General features: G+C 37.2%; 1 protein-coding gene across 1 annotated transcript in view; it reads left to right on the top strand.

Moving 5' to 3' along the window:
- Positions 1-24,564, top strand: part of HCN1 (hyperpolarization activated cyclic nucleotide gated potassium channel 1) — a 196,033-nt gene that overhangs the window by 128,947 nt on the left and 42,522 nt on the right. The window contains exon 5 of the mRNA XM_065045178.1: positions 22,475-22,621. Coding sequence (XP_064901250.1) covers positions 22,475-22,621 — 147 coding nt within the window. The remainder of the gene's footprint in view (positions 1-22,474; positions 22,622-24,564) is intronic.

The raw sequence follows: 24,564 nt of genomic DNA, 5'->3' as shown, positions 1-24,564 counted from the left end.
AGGATTGAAGTGTTTTCTTTACAGGTAGGCAGAGAAGGAGGAAATGAGAACGTGTGGGAGAAAAAGAGTTTACATTCGATTTTGTTAAGCTCAAGTTGCAACAAGACCATGGCGTCAGTGTATCAGAGACAGGAGGAGGTAAGGGATGAGCTAGGAGTCCAGTAACAGAAAAATTAGCCAGTGGCTGACACATTAATTTTACAGCTGTTTAAAGCAGAAGTTTGAAAGCAAGAAAGCCCACACAGTGTTATCTTGAAACTTCAGTGAGAATGCAAGGTTTAGAAGGAGAACATGACTGAGCATTAATACCTCTAAAAATCTGAGCTCTGTCAGTGACCATGTGAAATCCCCTAATCCACCTCAGTATAAAGTCACAGGGCTAATCCTGGTAGGTCATGTCACCAAAATGGACTGTCTCTTTGGGCCTATTCTGCCAGCTAAAAGGGAAGGAATTTTATCAAAATAGGACACTTGTAGGGAGATATGGAGCAGAAACATCTTAACCATGGACATGAAGGAAGACATAGAGAAAGAAATACAGTTTCTTAGAGGTTAGGGTCGACATATTATACACATACACAGGTGTATGAAATCAGCAGAAATGTCACCATCCACTTGAAACCTCATCTTAATTGTTGTTCTCAGACCTTGCTGGCTGCAGCATGATACTACAAAGTTTTTGAGTGCCAGAAGTATAGTGCATGTGTAAAAATATTCATATATTTTAAACTATACTGAGTAAAGCCAGTTTCATTTGAGATTTTGGTGTAAATTAAAACCCAGCAGCAATCAAGTGGTATTGCATTTCTCGTGTTTTCACATGAGAGCAAACAAAGCTTTCTTTTTTTTTTTTTTTCTGCAATTTTTATGCACACACTTTATTAAACATTAGCATAGAACTGTCTGGCATTTTTCAGTTCCTGCAGTTCTCAACATTTTCATCGTTCTCTTAGTTTTCGTTTCTCATTTGTTTCATGACATCAGAGGCAAAAACATAGCATGGCATTGACAATCAAGAATGAAACAAATAAGTCAGAAATTGCATGTCTCTATGCTTTAGAAGAATGTTTTTGTTTTTTCGGCAGCCATTTGTATGCCAGTTACTATGGGCTAGATGTAAAGGTTGTGTTAATTAAAGATTTTTTTTCTGCTGATTTCTGAGACCCTGAAATCACATGTTATCAGCTATAACAACTATACTGGTATGCTTTTTTATTCTTGTCTCTTGCTTTATCATAGTTTAATTATCTGTTTTGAATAAATCTTTGATTATAGCCTAAGAATTATAAGCATTTACTATATACTACTGGTGCTTATTATATATTTTTCTTTACTCTGCAAACTAGATATATGGGTATTTCAAAGGCCAGTCTGTGTTACCCATATTGTCAGTGTATTTTCTCAATTATTAGCAGATAAAAATAGCTCATTTTTCACTTACCTGAGATATGAGAAAAAAAGTAAATCAAATTTCAAGCCATAGGTTTCAGAGTTTTAATATATATGCTGCAATATTTATTTTTGCCTAGTGCATTGCTTTCTCCTCTCCTGGAATTAAAACACTGGAAAAATCAGGAGGCTGTGACTTGTTCTGATTATTTGGGCTTAAATGCTAGGATCAGTTTATTTTTTTTCAGTCTTATGTGTACAGGATTATGTATTTCTTGGCCCTGTTGTTTCCTGTATAAGAGTTACAGAAAATCACATAATCAATATGAACTGCTAGGCCACATAGAATGATAGCAGAGGTGAAGAAAGAGGTTGTTCTTTTGTTCTTCTTTAACTTCATGCCAAAATTTTATGTGTGTGTGTCCCCATTTTTTTATGACTGTGTTTTCTGCTGTAGCTAAAATAATATTTCATAAGTGTATAGGTCAAATGCAACTGATGGAAGGAAAGTTCTGGTCCTCCTCACACAGAAAGCAGCTGTAAGTGACATATTTGCTGAAACACCTGTATCATCCTCATTCAGATCCTCCTAATGTTCATGGTATGCAAACCTAGAACGTACATAATTCAAAGTGGAAGAAATAAAACAAGAGGGAGCTTTCATTAAGTCAGATATGTCGAACACCATCTGAGAGCACGAGCTAAGAATTTGACCTGTGCCAAGCACTGCATGCTGAGTATGGTAAGAAAGCAAATACGTTCCACGTGCTTACTGTCATGGGCCAAATACATCATTTATCAGAGGAAATTAACAATGATTATAAGCTGTCAAATATGGAAGGTGGACAATAAAACCATGTACCAAGAAATGCTGCAAAAAAAGGCATGTTGGTACATTTTAGTCACTTTGAGGAAGTTCAGATGTTTTTCTGCTGAAGTAAGTGGCACTGTTCTCTGAGGAAAATACACCTCTTGGATTCAATACATACATCAGATGTTGGTATCAATGAGTGAAGGACCAATACCTGACAAAGGAGAAAGACATATCCAAGCCACATATACTCAAGGCATATTCCCTTTTCAGTAAGAATGTCTGACAAAGCATTCTACCTTATAAAATGACGGAATGAATCAATGGCATCTTAGCACTCTCCCATCTTTATTGTAAGTCAAAGATGAATGCAGTAATAAATAAAAACAATATTTTAAAGGATAGCTCCTTTGATGTTTTCTAGTATCTAAGAAGTGACCACGTCTGAAAGATGTTTGCTTTTGCAAAGGCAACATTTATTTGAAACAACCAGAAGAACTTCTGCACAATGCAGAACTTCTTCACAAACTAGTGTGAAACAAAGCAGCCAAATGAACAGCCACTGGACAAGAAGGTGAAGATGATTAGGTGAAGATGATTAGTAAAGTATTTCTTCCCTTAGAAGTTGGAAGTTTTTAATAGGAAGATGTTCACCTAATGCTGTGGATGTCATTGAATAACCTTGGTTGAAGACCAGTTTATATTTCTATTTCTATTCTGTTCCAGTCTGTTGTGGACGTAGACTGTCCAGGAACAAAGTCACAACAAGCTAATAGAGACAAGATTTGTACTAGCATACAGATTGTTTCATGCTCGTAAAGATTTTTAAAATGGTTTGATAAAGTGACAGCTATTAGATCAATTTTCATTGTGCTATCATTTTGTATATTTTGATTTTTCTCTATTGCTAAGCAACTCAAACAGTCACACAAGGTTTCAAAAATAGAAAAAACAATCAAAGCATTTTTACCAATTGTAAATAGTAAAGAGACATAAAATAGATTTAGTTCAACTGCACACATATCATAGGAAATGGAAAAAATGACAACTATCTCCATATAGTGCTTGCTTTCCCAGTCATTGGAAGACGTGTTAAATCATTATTGAAGCCCTGAAATAATTCTGGCCTTGACTTCCACTTCAAATGTCCCAAAGGACATCTTCTTCTAACCCTATAATCTTCTTTTATCTTATCGCTTCATTTATGGTTTTTTAGCACATCTTCAGTTAAATAAGTCTGGTTCAAAGGGAGAAAAGGACCTAAACATACTTTTCTACAGAGAAAAAGCAATAATTGCATATAAAGAGAATTTGAAAGCAACTTACTAATTGGTATTGGATATTTTTACACAGACAGCATCAGGATTTGAAGCACAGATGGCTCATTTTTCATTTCTTAAGCATCCAAAGAAGTGTTTACGAATGAATAATGGGTTTAGGGCAGGAGTGCAGCTTTAGATTTTTCAGCATGAGGCCTTGCACCAGCTTTTCAAGTCTACTCCTCACAGCTCCAGTTTGGATATCTAAATTGTGCATGTGGTCCATGGGAAGACACCCGACGTGCACTCTCAAGAGGCATCAAGCTCTCAGGGGCAGGTTTGGGGCAGTTGCCGAAATGTTTCCATCACCCTTACCCATCACCAGGCTGGAGTACCTTGTGCAATGAGACATCTGAGGTCCTTCCTTCAAGGACTGGGAAGGGGAACCACCTCTGTGTGCTTCTTTTGCAGAACTTGAGTTTGAGACACTTGGACAAACTTGCAATACCAGAATTTTAGCATGTAATTCCTGGATCTGAACCAATCAGCAAAGTTTCTCACTAAATACTGTTTTCTAAATTCAGTAGCTTTTCATGCTGTCCACATTCCTTTTAAAAGCAGACCTCTTGCTTTTCCAATGCTGGTTTTTAGCAAGCCTGAAAGTAGTGCAACATAAAAATGTTATGTGACTGGTCTCAACTTCTCTTTACAATAGCCCGTTTTCACTCATACAGCATGATTTTAGCAATAGGTCATGTCATGCTCAGATTGCTGGAGGAGGTTAGTGAGTTGGCAGATGAATCTTATCTTTTCTGTGCAGTTGTGCTACAATATACATGCCACCCTGAAGGAATTACTTATTTTGGAGAATGAGGGATGGACGACCATATCCTGTAGCTACATTTCCTCATGGGAAAACAACAAAAAAAACCCAAAACAAAACAAAACAAAAAAAAAAAAAAAAAAAAAAAAAGAAAATAAGGAGGAAATAAAGCAAAATACTGTCAGTGACTATCAGCCTGTAGTTTTTCAAGTCTTTATAAAAATCTCATCAGCTTGCACAGAGAGCTTGCACAGAGCTATGTCCTATTTAGCTTTGCCACAGCACAGTGTGTTAAATAGCGAACAGTTTTTGAGGTGTGTTACCAATGATCAGGTACCAAAGGTCTGGGACTCTTGTACCGAGTATTGACTGTGCCAAAAGTATTGTAGTCATTGCATGATTGCACAGTAGAAATTCTTTATTCTCTGACTATTTAGTCATAAGTGAGAGTGATTGCCTGATCTGGTATCTGTGGATTGTTTCTGTAGTTGTAATTTTTGGTTTTGTGATTCTATTTGGAAGTCCGGGGTGTCATATAGTAAGAAAAGGGTTTGGAAGTCTTGGCTTTTGGCTTATTTCTGGGTGATCTTGTGCTGTTTTCACAAATATCAGGTGACAGGCTGCTAAATGGGTAGATGTAGTATTCCTACCTTCTGAGACACTTACTAATCTTTGTAGAAAGCATTGAGATTTCTTAGAACAAAGCAAGTTATTAGAAGATGTTTGGTAGAACTGAGATAGAAAACATTCTGAAAGGGACAAAACTGCAGCTCAGAAAAAGCTTTTCAGATATGCTGTTTCACAGAGTGCATACTGTTGTTTAAAAGAACATGCAAAGAAAAGAACTTGTAGATACGTTAATTCTTTTATTTTTGTGCATTCTTTAAATATTTTGATGCATAGCTAAGAACATTGTGGACTCAACCCTCTGACATATAAATGAATATGTATATACAGCCACTAGAGCCAGTGTGGGCTGCACAGAGACTTATTCATTGCACATGAAAACATCTGTTGTGTCAGGATAGAACCTCTACTGGCATCGCTTGCTTTCTGTAAGCTCATCTTTATCAATTTGCATTTATTATAATTTCCTGAATTTTTACTGCGTGTAGTTGTGGTATTTAATTTGACCTTGATCTTCTGAAGTTTTGAAATAGGAAAGAATAACAGATGTTATTTCAACAAGCATGGACAAAAACTATTCCCCCTCTCCTCCTAACAAAAAATGAGAAGTTGTTCACCTTTAACAATACAGTGATAACAACATAAACGTGTTTATTTATTTTCAAGTGGAACGGAATAGTATGCTCAGTTCGAGGGCAACGCTTTAGGAGAGGAATATAAATCAGTCAGAGCATTCTCACTAGACTGCTCTCCTCTTTTGTCCTACTTCATTATTGTGTTTCAGCTTCTCGTTACGGTCACTCTTGCTAGGGTAATCATGTCAGTTATTTTTGACTTGTATCTGTAAAAAGGCGATTGGTTCCTCCCAATAGCAGGTACTGTGCAAGCCAAGTGCAAGCCACCCGGCTGCATCGTACCTGTGCCAAACTGTAATAGACTCCCACTGCTTCTAAAATGACAGATGGGACTTACTTTGATTTATTGCTCTGTTGTGGGTAATTTACCTGTAAAGTGTTCTGCTGTCTTGCATTATGGATTAGGTTTCTAACTGTTTTCCATATGAAACTGCAGAGCAAGCTCATTACAATTTCAGCCATGTTTATGATAACTATATAAAATTAGCTGTAAAGACATGAAGTTATACCAGAGCCAGATTGTACAACCATCCTGCTTTTAGGCGGTTTTTTGTTTGGTTTGGTTGGTTGGGTTTTTTTGGTGGGTGTGGGTGTTTTGTTTTGTTTTGTTTTGTTTTCCACAGTGATCATCGTAGGGTTGGTTACATATTAAATTTAAAGTACTTAAAAATAAAGAAAGGAAGAAGGAAAGGAAAGGAAAGGAAAGGAAAGGAAAGGAAAGGAAAGGAAAGGAAAGGAAAAGGAAAGGAAAGGAAAGGAAAGGAAAGGAAAGGAAAGGAAAAGGAAAGGAAAGGAAAGGAAAGGAAAGGAAAGGAAAGGAAAGGAAAGGAAAGGAAAGGAAAGGAAAGGAAAGGAAAGGAAAGGAAAGGAAAGGAAAGGAAAGGAAAGGAAAGGAAAGGAAAGGAAAGGAAAGGAAAGGAAAGGAAAGGAAAGGAAAGGAAAGGAAAGGAAAGGAAAGGAAAGGAAAGGAAAGGAAAGGAAAGGAAAGGAAAGGAAAGGAAAGGAAAGGAAAGGAAAGGAAAGGAAAGGAAAGGAAAGGAAAGAAAAAAAAGACCAACTTTTGTTTTTCAATGTGTCTGTTCAAATATAGCACAAATTACCTTTTAACAAGAGAAAACTCTGTGATTCACACCAGATAGATATAACCGGTAGCAATTATCCCCATTACACTAGAATTATTGTGCTTGTGTCTCGTATGTGTAGAAGAAAACAGCACTCAATATTATCTAACATAATATTTTGAGTGAGAAAATAATCGTTGCTGTACAGTTTTGTTTGTTTCATATGCCTTGTTAGGGAGCAAGCAAAGAAAGGATTGATTATTTTAATCTTGACTTTTAAATCATCATTCTCTCCTGACTTCACCCTGTTTCTTGAGGTTTGAATAATTAAAGCATGTCTGTTTTGAGAACATAATAATTTGTATAACTAAGGCATGCAATGTAGGTGTATAAAGGTTTTGGAGTGCATAGGATAGCAGTAGAACTGAAGCTTTTTCTCTGCAAAAAACTGTTTTAAGCAGTCCTTTGTATTGTGTTTTATGCTAAATTAACAGTTTGTCCAAGTGGTTACTAACCTTGAAAAAATATTCTAACACTAATCCAAGAAAAGACTACTAAAACAAAGACTCTGTAATGAATATAGAGTGAAAATGTTTTTATCTCCATGTATTTTCATAAAATGCACCAGACTTACCTTTTACAGCAGATTTCTGCAACGAAAAAAAAAACATCAACTAAACCTTTAGAACACATTTTTCTAAACACAAAAGTATTTACTGAAAACATAATATCTTTTCATAAAAATGCACAATGCTAAGAGTTTGTGTAATACCTTTTGGGATTAGGAGAATGTCCTTTTTCGCATAAGCATCTATACAATCTCCTTCTAGCCAAAATATTTGTTCATCAGCTGTCCTGTATATACAGTGCTGGATGCCTGTATATATTCAGACCTGTATATACTCAGGCATTGCAGAATCCAAAGTAAATCTAGAAATAATTGTATAAAGTTTTGAAGAAAACACTGATCAATTTTTAAATGAAAAGCGAAGGCAAGTCTTTGCATCTTTTTTACTAGACCTTTGATAGGAGCTGGTAACGAGAGTTTAATGGAGATGATTCCCCTAATTAAGGCACCTCCCTAAACTTTTTCCTTTTACAACTTTTTTTCCTTTTTCTGGCATAGGCCTTTCTTTTCTCCTGACTTTGTAAAGCATATAAGCAGGCAAGAAGAGATGATGATCAGCTGGCAGAAGAGTAGCTCCTTTTGATGCTGCCTGACTCCTGCACAGCATTGGGAGTTTTTCAGCCCTTGTTTGGGCAGCATCTGGCAGCATCAGAAGATGGACTTGGTCTCACCTCTGCCAGGAGTACTGACACCAGCAGCAGCCCAGAAGGCTAACACAGAGGAGACTGAGGCAGAGAGCCCCCAAAAAATATCGATTGGTGTAACAGAGGTAGTGGAAAGGCATCTGTGACTTTTTCCTATTATGAGATGTCTGAGATGAAAAAAGAAGCTGAAAGTAGCAGGAGCCAAAGGATATGTGAGGTGGGAGGCAGGGAGGGATGAAGAGGGGAAGGAACTCGGGCTGCACCACCAGGAGAGGCTGGTGGCATGTCTTAGGTAAAACAAAGACAAAGGAGCTTATAATGGGTCACTTGTTGACAGCCCTTGAATTCACCTGCTGAGAAGAGCCTCCCATTGGGCATGGTATGACCTTATCTGGAAGAAATTCAGAAATTATTTGGTATGCCCTATGATTTTTTTGGAAAAAGTGATAGAGTTGAGACTTTTAATTCCACCCCCATTTCCCCTACTTGCTTTGAGCATTGTAGTTTCTCAGTCCAGCAATCTGCCCCACAGTCCCTACGCCCCTGTCCAAGGCATCCTCTGCATCTTACAGAGGACATTTGTCCTCTTTTTCCTCAAAACCCACCACAGAAACCTTCTGGTTTGTGGGCGTTAGAGAAGACAGGAACGTTATCTAAACCTTACCAGTCTTACCATGGCAGGAAAAGAATGTTTTCATTTTCTGAAGGATGCTGTGCCACTTACACCAATGAAGTGAGAGCTTCCTGGGGGAAGGTGCAGTGGTATAATTACATATAATAATGTGACAAAGCAGGAAAAAAGAGAAAAAATTGAATAATGAAAGCATTGTACTGTGGCATATCCATTGCCGTTAGGTGTGTGACACATTGCATGTGACATTTAAATCTGCAGTACAGTTATGGGCAGAGTAGGGAATGATCCTGTGGCAGGCTGAGAAAATGAGCTGTTGCTGTCTGCAGTGGCTGAAGGCGATTCCTCAGTGGGGTGGCCTGGGTTTCTGCATCACACCAAGGCCAAAAGGCATGAAATTAGTTTAAAAAGATATTAACTTTGTAATTTACATTGTATGAAACTTCTAGATAATGTACTTTATATAGTATATAACATACTTTCCCTGTGTGGCAGAGAGGACTTCTATGCTGGCCATCTGTTTGAGAAAATGTTAGTATCAGACATGAAAAACAGAAGGAAACACCAGCCCATACTTGACGTGGCTGCTGCTTTAGCCCTTAAAATCATTAGGTTACCACAGGTAGTTGTTATTTAAAGTTAGGTTCTTGCATAACACTGATGTTTTAGCCAAAGCAATATTCTGGTTTTGTGGTCCTCAGGAATTAGCATCATAGAGCCCCTGTATTATTATATATTTGATTATGACTACTCAAAATGGCATTTCACTGTCTACGCAGCTTTAAAGCATATTGATTCATTATGAAGACATTCAAAATTTTTCCAGCTCTGTTTTCCCATTCAGTTGAGGAACAAAATACAAATGAAAAGCCTTTCCTTGCCTTAACAGCTTGTTACCTGTGTTTGTTACCTGTTCTGTTCTCTTGGGAAGTCTCCTCTACAGTTTCGTGGCCATCACACAAAACTTTGCAGTCTAGGCCACATGGCTGTGGAAGATTGAAGAAGGGCCTGGTAATCTTTTATTTGTCTATCACATGCTTAAAAACCAAGCTCTTCTCAAGACAAAATTGAGTCTATCTTACTCAAAGCCAGTGGCACTATAGTGCAAATTGCTTCTCTTGCCATGGAAACAAAGGCTTCTTTATTCTACTCTAAAACTAAGGTAAATTTTGGTAACATTTCAGATGCTCAGCAGTGCTTCCAAAATGCTTAAGATGGGAAGAAATAGATACGTATTTTATGAATCCGGTTTCTGTTAAGTTGAAGAAAATCCTTTAGATCCTTTTAGTCTAGAATTCTTTGTAGAATTTTTTAAGACCTCTCTGGTAGCCTTTCATTACTTTCACATTTTTTCATAGCCTTTTATAGATGTTTTGCCTACTTCTCCAAAGCTCTCTACATTTCTTCTTCTTGTTATGGAAGAAGGAAAAAAGGAAAGTAAAGGTATTATTTGGCAGCTATTTCTCTTTCGCAGTTACAGCTTTGTGACTTCACCCCTGGGCGAACCAGCTACACTTTCCCTGAGTGTTTTTTGCAGAAATGATGAGCACAGAAATACAGTACCATCATTTGTTTGAGAGTTAAATCTCCATAGAGATGTGGGAAGTAATCCACTATTACTAAGAACTTTTTGTCTGTCTTTTTGGAGAATAAAAAGTAAGACTTACTCTTTATATAAGATTTGGTGCAATTGGATGGTTGATGCATCAAAGTACTTCTTCACAGCCATGAGTATCACAAGAATTATTAATCTATTTGTTTGAAGAAAGCTATAAATTGCCTTAAAATATGTTCTTTGCAGAATGTGTTCCATTGGCTTTTCTATCCCTGATAGGCTTTTGGAGCTCTCTTATTTGTCATTTTTATTCTAATTAAAGAATTATTTTTAAGTCTTACTAAAACTTAGTAAGTTTTTTTTTCTGTTCCTAGTGAATAAGTTTCATAATTCTGGAACACCAGAAGATACATTCTGTCACTCACAGGCATTCCTCTGGAAATGTAGACATCAGGTCTACAATGATGCTTTTAAAGGGAGTACAAAAGGCTGCTTGGAGTATTACTTTAGTGCCATGGCTGTCATTTATCAGAGAAGACTCCAGGTGCCATAAATTCATTTCCCTAGGGATGTCTCTGAAGTATTTGTACTTCGAGACTAGATAAAGACAAAGTAAGGAGAAAGAGAAGATAAGATTACATTTATTTTGTAAGAATGGATGAAAAACAACAGCCGTGAACATGAAGAAGAGGAACAGTTTGTCAGGCTGTTGCAGTTTTTGGTGCAGAAGGCTCAGAATCATGAATATTGTGTGATATTATGTGTTAACCTCAGTGACTCAAGTGAGGCTAGAGACTTGAACAGTCTGACAGTTTTAGATTATCTAAAACAATAAATTATAATCACCAGGTCTCCTGTGTAAGTGGAAGGGCTCTTTGCATCATGCAGTAACAAGCTGTATGCTCAGAGCAGAGGTTTTCTGGTCTCCTCTAAGCTCCTTTAGTTTAAAAAAAAATGTTAGTACTGCAGCTGTCTGACACTGGCTCAGGTGTTTACATGTTAAATGTCTCAAGGAAGTTGATTAATTGCAGCCAGTGGTCCTGTGCAGACTGTTTTTCCCATGAGTACATCTCCATGGGATGAGTCTCTGTCACTCTTTCTCACCACCTTGATTCTGTGCAAGTAATTATACTTTACTGGAAAAGCAAAGTGAAATGTGATAATCTACATTGCTATTCCTATCTCTACAAAGAACAAGATAACTTTCTGTCTCTCTCTACCTTGACAGACGCTTATCAGGCAAAGCAGAAAAGATACTGATAGATGCGCAGCCTAGAAGAACCATTTCCTCATTGTTAGGACACTGCTGTGAAATGAGGGAATGGTAGTTTCAGGTCTCTGATCAGAGATCAGGAAAAGCAAAACATCCTATAACAGAGCAACTGGACCATCTTTGTTTGCTGAAGAATTTCTTTGCCTCTTCCTTTAGCTTTGGGCAGACCTCCTCATGCATGATAAAGTTATTGCCATGCAAGTGTCTTTGAAATGGGTCGATTTTTAAAGCAAGTGCTTCTTGATGAATTGGCATTTTCCACTAATTAACACAAGAAGAACTAGCAAGCCATAATTAGGTCTTATCACAGCCAGAATTTCTAGGATCAGCAGCTGTATCATGCCAGTGTTTCTGTCTTGCTTGTGCTGGTGCTTCTAGTAGCATTAGCTGTTGGCACAACACCAAGCAGATGTAACAATTATGGTGCAAATAAAACTTTTTTTTTTCTTCTTTTCATTACAACCATTAAACAATAGATATAAAGTTACATAATTTCAACCTAATTATACCTTTTTTTCTGTATTCCTCTTCTAAATTACTGCTTCAAATTGCTTCTTGAAATAACTGGATTTCTTGTGGGCGAATTGCTAACAATGAAGCGTGCCCATTTAGCTAAAGGCGTGGTAGCACAGGCCGAACTCAGCGTAGTGCAATGGTCCTGTGTTGCGTGCATTCATTGCCCAGGGACAAATGTCCCATCGCAGGTCCTTGAGCTTCAGGAACTGCTGCTTGTGCCAGAATGGAGCTAAAGGGGTGACTGAGCAGAGGAGCTGGTCTTCCTCATCCCCTACTTCACCCAGAGAGAATGTGGGGAATAACTCCTTCTGCCTCCTCTCCCTCCACTCAGGGCACGTTTTAAAATATATATATTTTCTTACCAGCATAGGCAAATTGAAAAAAAAAAAGAAAAATCCAAAGCATTCAAAAGATAAAGGAAAATTGTACAAGATCGTATTAAATAGGTATTAAATTTCACTTTGAAACTGGCACTTTTGAGAACACCATTACAGCATATCTGATATTTTTAAATAAGCTGTCATCTGTACAGTATTTTTCTCATTAAAAAATAAAATCGTCCTGCCTTGGACTTGATGCATTTTCACCTATAGTAGCATGGAGAAGAGATGCTTTTCTTTTCTTGCCTTGGGGCTTTGATCGTTGTTTCATTAAATTAGTTCATCTCTTCACAGAGGCAATGACAGAACTCCGAGTTTAGTTTTCGTGCTCCTTCCGTCCCCTCCCCTCTTTAAAACAGTAAAAAGCAAATTTGCACAAGATAAAGAACAGACTAAGGAAACAAATCCTATTCAGAAAATTCCCTATAACTTAATTAATTTCTCAATTACACTAATTGAAAAGAACAATAGTAAGAGATTGTGTATTTTGAGGCAATTGAAAGGAAATGTTTAATTACTGCGTCTGAGTAAAATGACAGCTTAAAGCATTCTTGCAAGCAACAGTACTCTTTGGGGGGTAATTAGTGAAAAATAGATAGTGAACAGATGATAGCTTTTAGGCTAAACAAATCACTTTGGTTTCGTCTCATGATAAGAACATAGAAGTGAACCTATTCCACCATTAAGCGGGAAACTTTTTATTTTGATCTGTAGTTAATTATAAAATGGTTTTGTTGGGGTTTTGGGGTTTGTTTGGGGTTTTTGTTTGTTTGGAGGTGGTTTTATTGTTGTTTTTTTCTGTGAAGATATCTGTAAGATACAGAGTAACAGTGAGTAAAGTAGACTGTACAAATATAGCTGAATTCATAGTGAATTCAGCCATTTGGTGACTGTGGGATGGATGGGTGAGCTTATTACTTTGCCACTGCTGAAATAAGATCATCAAATGGATGGCAGATTCACTGTTTGGTGTCCTTTCTGAACACAACCAGATCTCCGGTCATTTGAGAAGCGTCTGTGTTTACTTATTTTTGGTATATACAGTTATCATTACAGATAATAATCCTATGGGTAAATGTTTAGTGCTGACATCAAGTTTGACCAAATATTTGGTTAGAGATCATCCTTCGATGCCTCATCAGTGAGATCAAGAGTTCACCTGGCTCATGAAGTAGCCTGCCATTGTGGGCCAAAGGACTGCTCATAAATGAGAGGTGTTTCTCCAGTGTAACTGGGAGAACTTGTACAAAAGGGATGGGGAGTTGAGTCTTGTGCCCATTTGAAACATGGAGATATTTCCACATGCAAAACCTTTCTTTGTTTTCCTAATACTCCCAGCCAAAGCTAGGATGAAAAGTATTTTTAAAGGATGAACTGTACAAACACGAGATGTACAGTAACCCTTGCAAGGGGTACAGGAAAGTTTCTTGATTCCTAGTTGAATTTCCAGTGGAGGACTAGAGTCCCCCTTGACCAAGTGCATGGAAACCATCTGCATCCCTCTAGTGAGGATGAAGCAAGAGGATAAGGAGATTATTTTAATTATAGGGCAGAATCGATGAGTCTGCTCCTATACAGATGAAAAAACTGTTGACATATGGAAGCAAATGAACACTACAAATAGAAAATACATAGTATCAGCTGCTGAAGATAATGCTTTTAAATGTTGGGTGAGACTAAATAGAGGTTGAGCTTAAAAGATTTAGGAATATTTATCTAGAATTCTTTATAGCTTGGGAAGGTGTTTGTGACCTTTCTTTCCTTTCTGTCCTGCAGAAATATAAAAATCATTCAGTTTCTCAACCAAAGGGAGTAGGTAAAAGCTTAGACCTATGCTGTGTTTGCTTAACATGAGGGCCTTGCAGTAATGAGGAATACTCATTAGTGAGGCAGGATTCTCTTAACCATGGAGGAGAGCTAATGGGTGATGTTGTTCTCCACTCTCTTCTATCTGCCAGTAGCTTAAGCTGCAGTCTGGAGGTATCAGCATAGCTATTCCGGAGCAGACGACCCAGGATGCTATTGTTTGGTTCTGTAACTGTGAATCAAGGCACCAAACAGTTGGTGAATGTATTGTAGGACTGACAACGACTGCAAGAGAGGAGATAATAACTTTGGAGACCTTATATCACCCAGCTGACAGGTTCCTTATATAGCACCGTTTGCAGTCTGAGATGGAAAAGATGCATGAACCAGCATCCTGCAGTATCTATGTGCCCTGCCCAGGCCCCCCTGGTCAAACAATGGCTGGGCCAAAAAGAGAGGTCCCCATCTTTTGTGAGCAGGAATAATGAGGGTTTCCCTCATTTATACCACTGTGTGTCAGGAGTGATGCTTGCAGCTGGTAACATGTTACGGAGTTCAAGAAGAGAAAAATACCAGGTTCTCAGAATAAATGTGACAAGAGAAAATTTAATCAAAAATCTGTTAAATATCCATTAATAAATATAAGCTATACAATTATTCTCATTCCTTTCCCATTAATCTGTAACTTAATGTCTTTTATTATTATTTTAACATAGAACCCACTTATGAAATTTGCCTGAAAGTTCTTGGAAAGGGATAAAAAATGCAGCCTCTGCTGTCTGTGATTGTCTCATGTTATTAAAAGCCTTCATGGGAGAATCAAGCCTCAGGGATTTTTTTCAGACATTATTTTTGTTTATACAGATTAGATTATTCATTCAGCAAACAGAAGAAATATCGTGTGATATTTAGACATATAACCCTGATGCTCAGCTAGTGAGCTGGAACTGTTGAATACTGGGTTAAGAGGTCATTTTAAAAGCTTGTAAACAACCTATTATCTAATTTCTCAAACGACTGAGTGCAAAAAGCAAATTAATTTATTATTTCATGTCAGAGGGAGCTAGATATAATAAAAAGGGGGAAATGTGCCATAGAAAGTTACCCATTCTCTTTTTTTCTGCGGGGGGGACACAAAACATGTAGTTTGTACATACCATTTAAATGGTGATGCATAATAGAATATATGGAATTTAATTGAAAACGTTTATGAAGTTTTAGCAAAGTGGGTGCTTTAAAATACACAATGTTTTAATTCAAAATAGTACCTTTAAGTGAAAGTTATGTACTTTCATTATGTCGTCTTTGCACAGAATTTTTCGAATATTATCCCCCTAATTTTAAAAAGTATATTTTGCCGAAAGGTTGTTTTTAAAAGGTGATATTACACCTTTTGCATAAGGAGAAAAACTTCCCCTTTATACTCTTTCAGTGCTCATTCACTGCACTTGCACTTGCCCTTCTGCTGCAGAATGAAGTCTCAATGAATGAAATATAGATATACCACTTAAAAATTAATTGTCTGTGAATTTTTGGTCAGATAAAGCTTCAGTTTTTAATTCCTTCCTCAATGTAATCTGAGTGATAAGTCAGCATTCAGTTGAATACCCAGTTTAAGGATAGTAGACATTACAGCTATTTCTGTGAATTGTGAACCATAAAGTTATTTTCATACGTTTCATTTTTAACCAGGAATATGTTTCCTGCATATTTAGTAGTTTGTGTAATTCCTTAAGTATTTGCTTTCCAAGTCCACTTATGCATTTGAATAATTTTGAGTAAGAGGCAATAAAACCTGGCAAAGCCTCTCCCCAGCTGTTATTCTTTGCAAACGTGTGATCATCGTTCAGTTCTGTCCATGTCCATACAGCTCTCATCTCCAGAGGCAAAGCTGCTTGGTTCCGTCGGCTCATTTCAAGGCCTTGCAGCACAATAGCAGAGAGAAAACAGATCTTGACATCAATGATGCCTGCTTATATTTTGTGGAAAGTGCAGGAATTATATTTCAACCCCGGAGGTGTAAATCCAGTGAACTTTCACAGGGATTAAAACATACTAGAAAATTGTTTCATAACATTTTAAACTCTGTGTTTATAAAAACACTCTACCAAGAAAATGCTGTTTGAGTAACATGAACATATTTGGGCTCTACCTTTTTATTCAACACTTACTGGAAAACCTATTAAGAAAAGCTGGTTGTTGAAATGCCATATGTTCTGCCAGTTAAGATAACTGACAGTCACCTCAATCATGGTCTTAGTCACTACTAAAAAGTTAGGGGTTAAATTTTATAATTCTTTACTAAAATTTAATCATTTATGTATCAGACAGTTCTGTAGTTCAGTGCAGTCTGTTGTTATTCAGTGATGTGTTGACATACTAACAACCTTTCCCTTACTTTGATTCAGAGAGAATAAAAAATTGCCCTTCCCACTCAGAGAACCCATTTTTTTTTTTTAATGAGGAATTTGGAATACAAATATAAAATCCTCACCTGGCATTTGATAACTAAAGATTTATCAATGCCACCCTGTAGCGTTTACTTTCTTCTTTTGATGATCAGATTTATTAAATTTATTCCTTGAAGCCTGAACTTTTAGAAGCACAGTTATAAGAGCAAATGCTTGAACTTGAAAGGATACCTTTGGTATTTTCATGTTGGATCAGATGCTATAAATATGTATATTACAATAGAAAGGTTCTTATTTTAGAAACTTCAAATAATTTATTTTTTAAAATACACGGTTACAGTTGATGATGAGCAAATTGGTCATTACTCGTCATTTAGACCTCCCCTAGCGTGAATGGAGGGAGAGATAAGGATGACAAAGGTGAGTTTCTTCCATCTATGCAAGACATGAATTTTAGAATGAGATTAATTGTCCCTTCTTATCTCGCTCTGGTTACATGAGAGAGAATCGGGATAACTGGTTGAAATTAGACACTTGACTTTTAGAAAGCTGAACTAAGGTATCACATGAATAACCTTCCAATTTTTGTTGTCAGTTCACATTTTTCAAGACTGTTTAACACAGAAAGAGAGCAGTCTTAATTTTATAATTCTAAAAGTTTCGGTTCAAAGTCCAATTTTGGTGATAGTGGTTTGCTATCTTTTGTTTCGCTTGATTTTTTTGAATTAGTAGATGAAAGTTTACGAAGATGAGAATCATGTAAGTATTAAGGTGTATCAGAAGTTTCTGGGATCTCTTCTATGTGTCACTTGCTATGCAGACTGTAACGTGTCATCTACACAAAACTTATTTGCTTTAGGGTGTAATAACCTCATCCTGCTCTCACAAACAAAGACAGAAATTTTATTTGCTTTCACATGTACTATTGCCAATGCTTCCCCTGCTTTGGTTGTGGGCCCTTTAGTTTTCCAGATATCCAGGTGGACCAAGCCTTGTAGAAAAATACTTAAAGGTATATTGACACTAGGCTTGGATAATACCTTCAGGAGTGAAAAAGACCTCACTTCTCTCCTTTGCCTTTTTTCCATATCTATTTTTTTTAAGAATAACTCCAGTTTCCTAACCAACTCTACCAAGGACCTCATGTGATTGATTTCATACTACTTTGCTGTTACTGGAGGAACACAGTGGCAGAATTTTACCATATACAAGGATCCCATTAATAAGATTATGGCTGAAAGAACAAGAAACAGTTATTACTGGACGGTGCTCTTCAGTAAAAGTCTGTGAAATATTACTTGACTTCGAAATCCACTTAGTTCGTCCCTATTTCAGCAATTTTATTTGCTTATTTGTGTAGCATTTTGGGGCATTTTCATTTTGGCAATGAATGTAAAACACTGAGATAGAAATTATAGAAATTACAGCAGTACATATATAAATCACCTTAATAAATGTACTTATTTTAGGAGAAACAATTCAATAGTCATCTTAAAAAAGATATAAGATTGGAGTGGTCAGCAACACAATATTTTTCCATTCAGTGAGATATTGAAAACATCATGAATGTGTAGTTGTAACAGGTATGGAAAACAGCATCAGCATTCAAAAATACTGTTTACTTTTATGAATACATAGGGTAAGCATGTAATTAATTTGAGAGAGAGTAAAATTAAAGTGCAAAAATAATATATTCTTTATACAGGCCAAACAAAAGTGTAGATACTATAGAAGCACAGCGGGATCAAAAATATGTATTTGTATGCGTTACAAAAGCATTTAAAATTGCATCAAGTAGGATCAGAAGGCTTATGATCTCCAGAATTCAGAGTATAAGCCAGGTGATCCAGGGGAAAGAAGGAAAGGGGAAGGGGAAGGGGAAGGGGAAGGGGAAGGGGAAGGGGAAGGGGAAGGGGAAGGGGAAGGGGAAGGGGAAGGTCACAGTCTTTCCATTTAATAGCAATCAGTTACATCATTATGCATTAAGAAGTGATTTAAAGCAGTCTGAAAGAATTTGATAACAGACAAACATATTTAGGTTAACTTGACCATGTTTAGAGTTTTATGGAAATAAATTCATGCTTGAGTGTAGTAACATCAGACAAAACAATTTAAAAACATTTTTCTTATCTTTCCTTTGTCATGCTGTGTCTTAATCCAGCACAGTCTCTGCTCAATAGGCTGGATGCCTCTTATTTTTCTCCTCATAACTCGGGAACTGGAGTTAGTTTGCTGTTGCCTCTGACATCTCTTCGTACATGCACGCATGGAGTCCCTTACAAAGTGTTTTTTCCTGGAAAAACATAGTTCTCAGTGTCAGGCATTAGCAAGAATCACGTAGAATCACAGAACGTTAGGGATTGGAAAGGACTTCAAAAGATCATCCAGTCCAATCCCCCTGCCAGAGCAGGAACACTTGGTTGCACAGGAATGTGTCCAGGCGGGTTTTGAATGTCTCCAGAGAAGGAGATTCCACGACCTTCCTGGGCAGACTGTTCCAGTGTTCTGTCACCCTTCTTCTCAATTTTAAGTGGAACCTCTTGTGTTCCAGTTTGTATCCACTACCCCTTGACTTATCATTGGTTGTCACCGAGAAAAGCCTGGCTTCATCCTCGTGACACTCACCCTTTATATATTTATAAACATTAATGAGGTCACCCCTCAGTCTCCTCCAAACTAAAGAGACCCAGCTCCCTCAGCCTTTCCTCACAAGGGAGATGCTCCACTCCCTTCATCATCTTCGTTGCCCTACGCTGGACCCTCTCCAGCAGTTCCCTGTCCTTCTGGAACTGAGGGGCCCAGAACTGGACACAATATTCCAGGTGTGGATGGAAAAGCAAGTTTTTACACAGTCATTTATATTTTAAATGTAGTCTGTGACTTCTTGTGAGCCATAAGAAAAGACCAAAAAAAAGAAAAAAAAAAAATAGAAAAAAAAGTAATTAAAGTCAGTTTTGAGGGAACCTGCCGTGACACTAACAGTTATTTCACACAGATAGAAGAAAAGCACCAGAAGTGCTTTTGTGAGTGTGGAATTCAGACATCTATTTTCTGAATACAACAAAACAAACAAGAAAAAAAAAAAAAGTGGGGGGGTGGAGAAATGAAAATTTTTAGAAGTAAAAAGATACAGCATACAGTGCGATGAGAAAAGTCATTAGAGAAAAATGATTCCACTTATATATGAAGATGCAGGTTCAAGTGTCAGGTCTGATGAATGACTCAGGATCAGCTACAGTTCTTTTAAATATGACTATAATACAAAGTTTTGACAAAATTTAACTTCACTGACAATTTTATCAACTTCATATGTAAAATCACACTTGGGAAAATCAGGGGAAGAAGCTAGAGGATTTTTGTATTGATTCAAGGGATTCACAGTGCTAATGAGACATTTTAAACCATTTTGACCTGTAATTTTTTTCCCAGAGAGTAGTTCTGTTCTCTTTAAATTATTTGCTATTTTCACAAGAGCAAAAAAACCCCAAACAAGCAAACTAAAAAAACCACAACCAAAACAAACAAAAAACTACCAAGAAATCAGTATAATTATTTAAAAGTAAAAAAATGCCTCCATTTCTAACCATTATTGATATCTGTGGTACTCACAGATAAACCATTCTTTTAAATTAACTTGAGAAAATTAGTGGTTTATTATATTAAAAAAAAAAAATGAACAAGACCTTATCAATTTTGGTCTCTTTTTGTTTTCATTTTAGCACAGTTTTTTGCCACTGGCATGTGACACACCAAAGTGATGACTCATCTAGGAGATGCTCAATATGGCTAATAACATATAGCAAGGTTGAAAAAAATGAACTTGCTTTTCTGAGAAATAAAAATGAATTTTTACTTGGACTGAGTTAGTGAAAGATATCAGTCACTGAAGAAAATAATAATTTTAAAGTTTTGAGGGGAGACTTCACATGAAGGCTATAACAGAATGTCAAGGAAGGGAGTAATAGTAGCATGAATGATACAGAATATGAAAATCACACTGAGAAAGATCAGGAAAAGATTTATTACAGGGTGATAATGATAGTCAGATATTTTGGCATAGAAAAAGACCTTGATAGTATTTTGGATGGCTAAATATTTCTGGGAATTGTGGAAGACTTTAATTCCTTGTTGTACATTTTTTCAAGATAATATTACTTATATGCAGCTGTCCCTATTTTTCTACGTGTTACTTGGAAACATTCTGAGACACACCAGAGATAAGCTCTACATACATAGAGCTACGCAGTTTAATAATTTTTCTTTCTCTAAAATTCTCATGTGTAAGCGTAAACTCTGGTAGAGAAAATAACTTGCTTGTGTGGGAGAAAGCACCTGTTCAAATAACAGCACTAATGAAAGAGTGCAATGTAAATGGCTGGCAAAGCAAATTGCTTTTAGCATGAATGTTCTCTTCTTCAAGGTCATTCTGGTATCAAAGTCCTTTGCAGCTCGCTTGTGTTATACATCTCCATGAATGTATATTTTTTACTGGCAAGGATTACTTCTGTTAGTGTCACTCAAGCATGTTAGTATGTGAATGAGATTGGGTAGAGGGGTGCAGCCGCTGTGCTGAGGAGCACAGTGAAGTCCTTTCCCTGCCCGCGTGTGCTGAGACGTGTGGCCTATGTGACACGTCCATACGTGAGGCCACAGCCATGGTGGGCTGGACACAGGCACAAAGACATTGCACGGTGCACTGCACAGCAGCGGGGACTCTCTGGGCACCTTGGAAAGATATTAATACAGAGAGCACTGGGCAATCTCATACCCCTCCCTTCCAGGTGAATCGGTGTCTAGATTAGCTGCAACTGATTAGTGGGGCAATCTTATAATAGAGCCAATACCTTGTTTATGCTAGAGCATGTCTGCAGGTGGCCCAGAACTCTGATTCATGCCCACAATATACGAATAATCTTTTCCAAATCAGAATGGAAACCAATATGAGCATGCAAATTTAAATCTTGCTTCTAAATGATGGGGACGAAGAATTGTTGCTTCAGAGGTGCAAAATAGCTGTGCAAAGGTTGAATCAGGCTTATATATTCATCATACTTTGTTAAATAGTCCCATGCCAAATTACTTTCTTCTTATTTAGGGAATGCATGTCATACATGTGGCTCCATCTAAGATTTAGCCGCTTTGTAAAGCAAAAAACTAATTTCAATTTGAGAGGATGGAGCAGCGTCCAATTATACATGTATGTTTTTACATACATATTTATGCAATGTATATATATTCAAAGTTAAAGGATATGTGCTGCATTTCATAAGGAGTGCCTGTACATTATAAATTCATTCAATTACACTGCAGAGATGCTGGTCCTAATTAAGACTTCATTATGTTTTTCCTTGAACACAGATAAAATTGCCTAAATATGCAGGAAAAAAAATGAGGAAAAAAAAAAAAAATGAAGTCTCTTTACGTAAATAAACCAAGTTTCTGTCAAGTTTTAACTTACCTATAAGCCTGGAAGGGGTTTTATCCTCTGCCTCAGTGCCTCATTCAGCTGAGACCAAGACAGGGTGTCATCTTATAAGCATATGTAACATTAATATGTTGCATACTAATACAGCACAGACAATTCCTGAAATTTCACATGTTAAACTCCCTTGGAATGCAGCACTGGACGTATGGATATACACTTCGTTCAGCTTCCCTATCTGCTACGTGGAATGGGCTAAAAATTGTAGAGCTGTGATTTTAGGGAACATGTGACAAGTGTGAGGTTTGGCTTCTAAAACTTGTATGTTAATGTGGATATCAGCTTTGCCACTAAAGGCAGTTTCTGTAAGTTGTAGTTGTTGTGCTGTTACATGAGTAATACCAAATTAACTAATATTTGTGTGAGAGTTCTCCAATATATTAATAAAATGTTAGCTTTATAAAATATGTCAATCTTAAGTGGGTACATAAATGAATTTTCATTTCGAAGACGCTTTTAGACAGTAAAAAAGGCTGTGTTGTTTTTTGTTATTTTTCTTTTTTCTTTTTTTTTAACTGAGTCTTCCTTTTGTTGCCCTGACAGTACAAACAAGTGGAACAGTACATGTCATTCCACAAGTTACCTGCTGAAATGCGCCAGAAGATCCATGATTACTATGAGCACCGCTACCAGGGGAAGATCTTTGATGAAGAAAACATTCTCAATGAGCTCAATGATCCCCTCAGGGAGGTAAGATTAAAGCATTTGGGTGGTTCTTCATGGTACGGAAAGCTTCCATGTCTTCGCTGTTTCTGTTTTGAAACACTCTTTGTAATTCCATTCTGTAGCATTTAATCTCATTTGACCTAGTCAATGAATGACCAGGAGAATGAATTTTATATTAGGTTGACACAAAGAAATAAACAGACTTATACTGTATTCTAAACCAATCTGCCAGAGTCACTGCAACACAAACATATCAAAGAGTAAAATCTCATCCTTAATTGTTGAGGGACTATCTGGACTAGAATGGTACTCAGTGAAGGGTTTTTTCTGCCCTCCCTGCTTGCTAGCCATGGATCTGTGCAGATGAAACTAGCGAAGGGAGAGCTGCTTTGTTTCATTCTGCAGAGTAGCATCCTTGGTTAAGACGGTGAGATGGGGAAGTTAAGACTTGAGATGGGGAACCTGGCATAAGATATGTAGGTCATTAAAAAATTATTTCGGTTAAAACAATTTCCAGGTTTTTTGTTGTTTGTGGGTTTTTTGGTGGTTGTTTTTGGGGTTTGTTTTTGGTTTTGTGTGGGTTTTTTATTTTATTGATGGCTTTTTATATTGTGTTATATGTGGCAGCAGTTGGAATTTTCTTTGGCAAGGTGTTTGTGTGGGAGGAAGGCAGCATTCTTCTTGCTATAACAGAGGTAACTGCTTAATGAGAATGCAAATCTGACTGTCTTCTGCTGGGTGATGCTCATGCCTGACCTACTCAGGGGTGTTTGTGCTATCAGTTTGCTAATATCCTTTACTGAAAGGAGGAAGAAAAAATCCAAAGGAGAAGAATGAAGTTGAAGAATTGGGAAAGAAGAAAGCATAAACAGGGAAAGGAGAAAAGAAACAATAGAAGGGGATAATAAGGGAGGAACAGTCTGATACGTGATGAAAACTATGTCATTTTCAGTAATGTCTTTTAGTATCTTCAGCCATGGAAGGAGTGGTGCTGAATGGGTGTGTGTGCATGTATATACAACTATTATATATATAATGAATACAATAACACCCAGCAGAGCACCAGATGTCATCTGTACTTTTGGAGAGATATGTGAAGGTTGTTTATTTTTTCACAAGTTTTGTGTCATAAGAACACAAGTCTGTGATGGATTGTTTGTACCACTGAATATTGCTCTTTGTTGTGGAGGGAAAACGTGTAGTACAATCCATTGCCAAAATCAATCAAGTTCCATATTTAAAATAGTTACAAGAAATAATGCCTTGCCTGTTCATGGGCTGTGAGGCCAGCTGGTGCAGTTTGGCCACGTCTGTGTTATTAAAGTCTGATGGTGGCCTCTCTCCTTGCAAACTGCCAACTGGGACTGATGAACCCTGCACAAAGCTGCTGGGTCATTGCTAGATAGTTCAAATCAAAATCAGGCCAAACCCTGAACAATTTAACAGTACAGACAACTGGATCCCAGTGTGTGGACCCATTTAATTCCCTAACATAGAGGCAGTCTGAATCTATTAATTATATTGTGAATTTGTGTTTTGGGGGGCAGGTGGAGGGCTCTGCCTTCTGCACTGCCTCTGCCAATTTACCCTGGGGCTCCCCTCAGTATCTTTTGAAATATCTTGAGGAGAATGTACTATAAAAATCTATCATGTAGGATGAGAAAAGTTACAAAGTTATTTTTTAAGTTATTAAAAATTATCCCTGGAGTGCAGTGGCAGCCAAAACATGAATCTTGGCCACTATGGAGCTTTGTTAAAAAACAGGTGCATATCCAGATGCATCAGTCACTGACATCAGAAATGGTTTCATCTATTTCTGCTTTTAAGGAAAGCATTTCTCCATAAATGACGTCTAAAATGCTCCTATTGCAAAACTTTTTCATTAATAATTTGCAGTTATATGACACCCTAATACCTGTCTTTTCTTCCTTTCCTTCTCCCTCTCTCCTTGTTTCCTACTTCGCTCC

The sequence above is a fragment of the Columba livia genome, chromosome Z (assembly GCF_036013475.1).
Source record: "Columba livia isolate bColLiv1 breed racing homer chromosome Z, bColLiv1.pat.W.v2, whole genome shotgun sequence".
Lineage (NCBI taxonomy): Eukaryota > Metazoa > Chordata > Aves > Columbiformes > Columbidae > Columba > Columba livia.
This window is presented reverse-complemented; position numbering and strand designations above follow the sequence as displayed.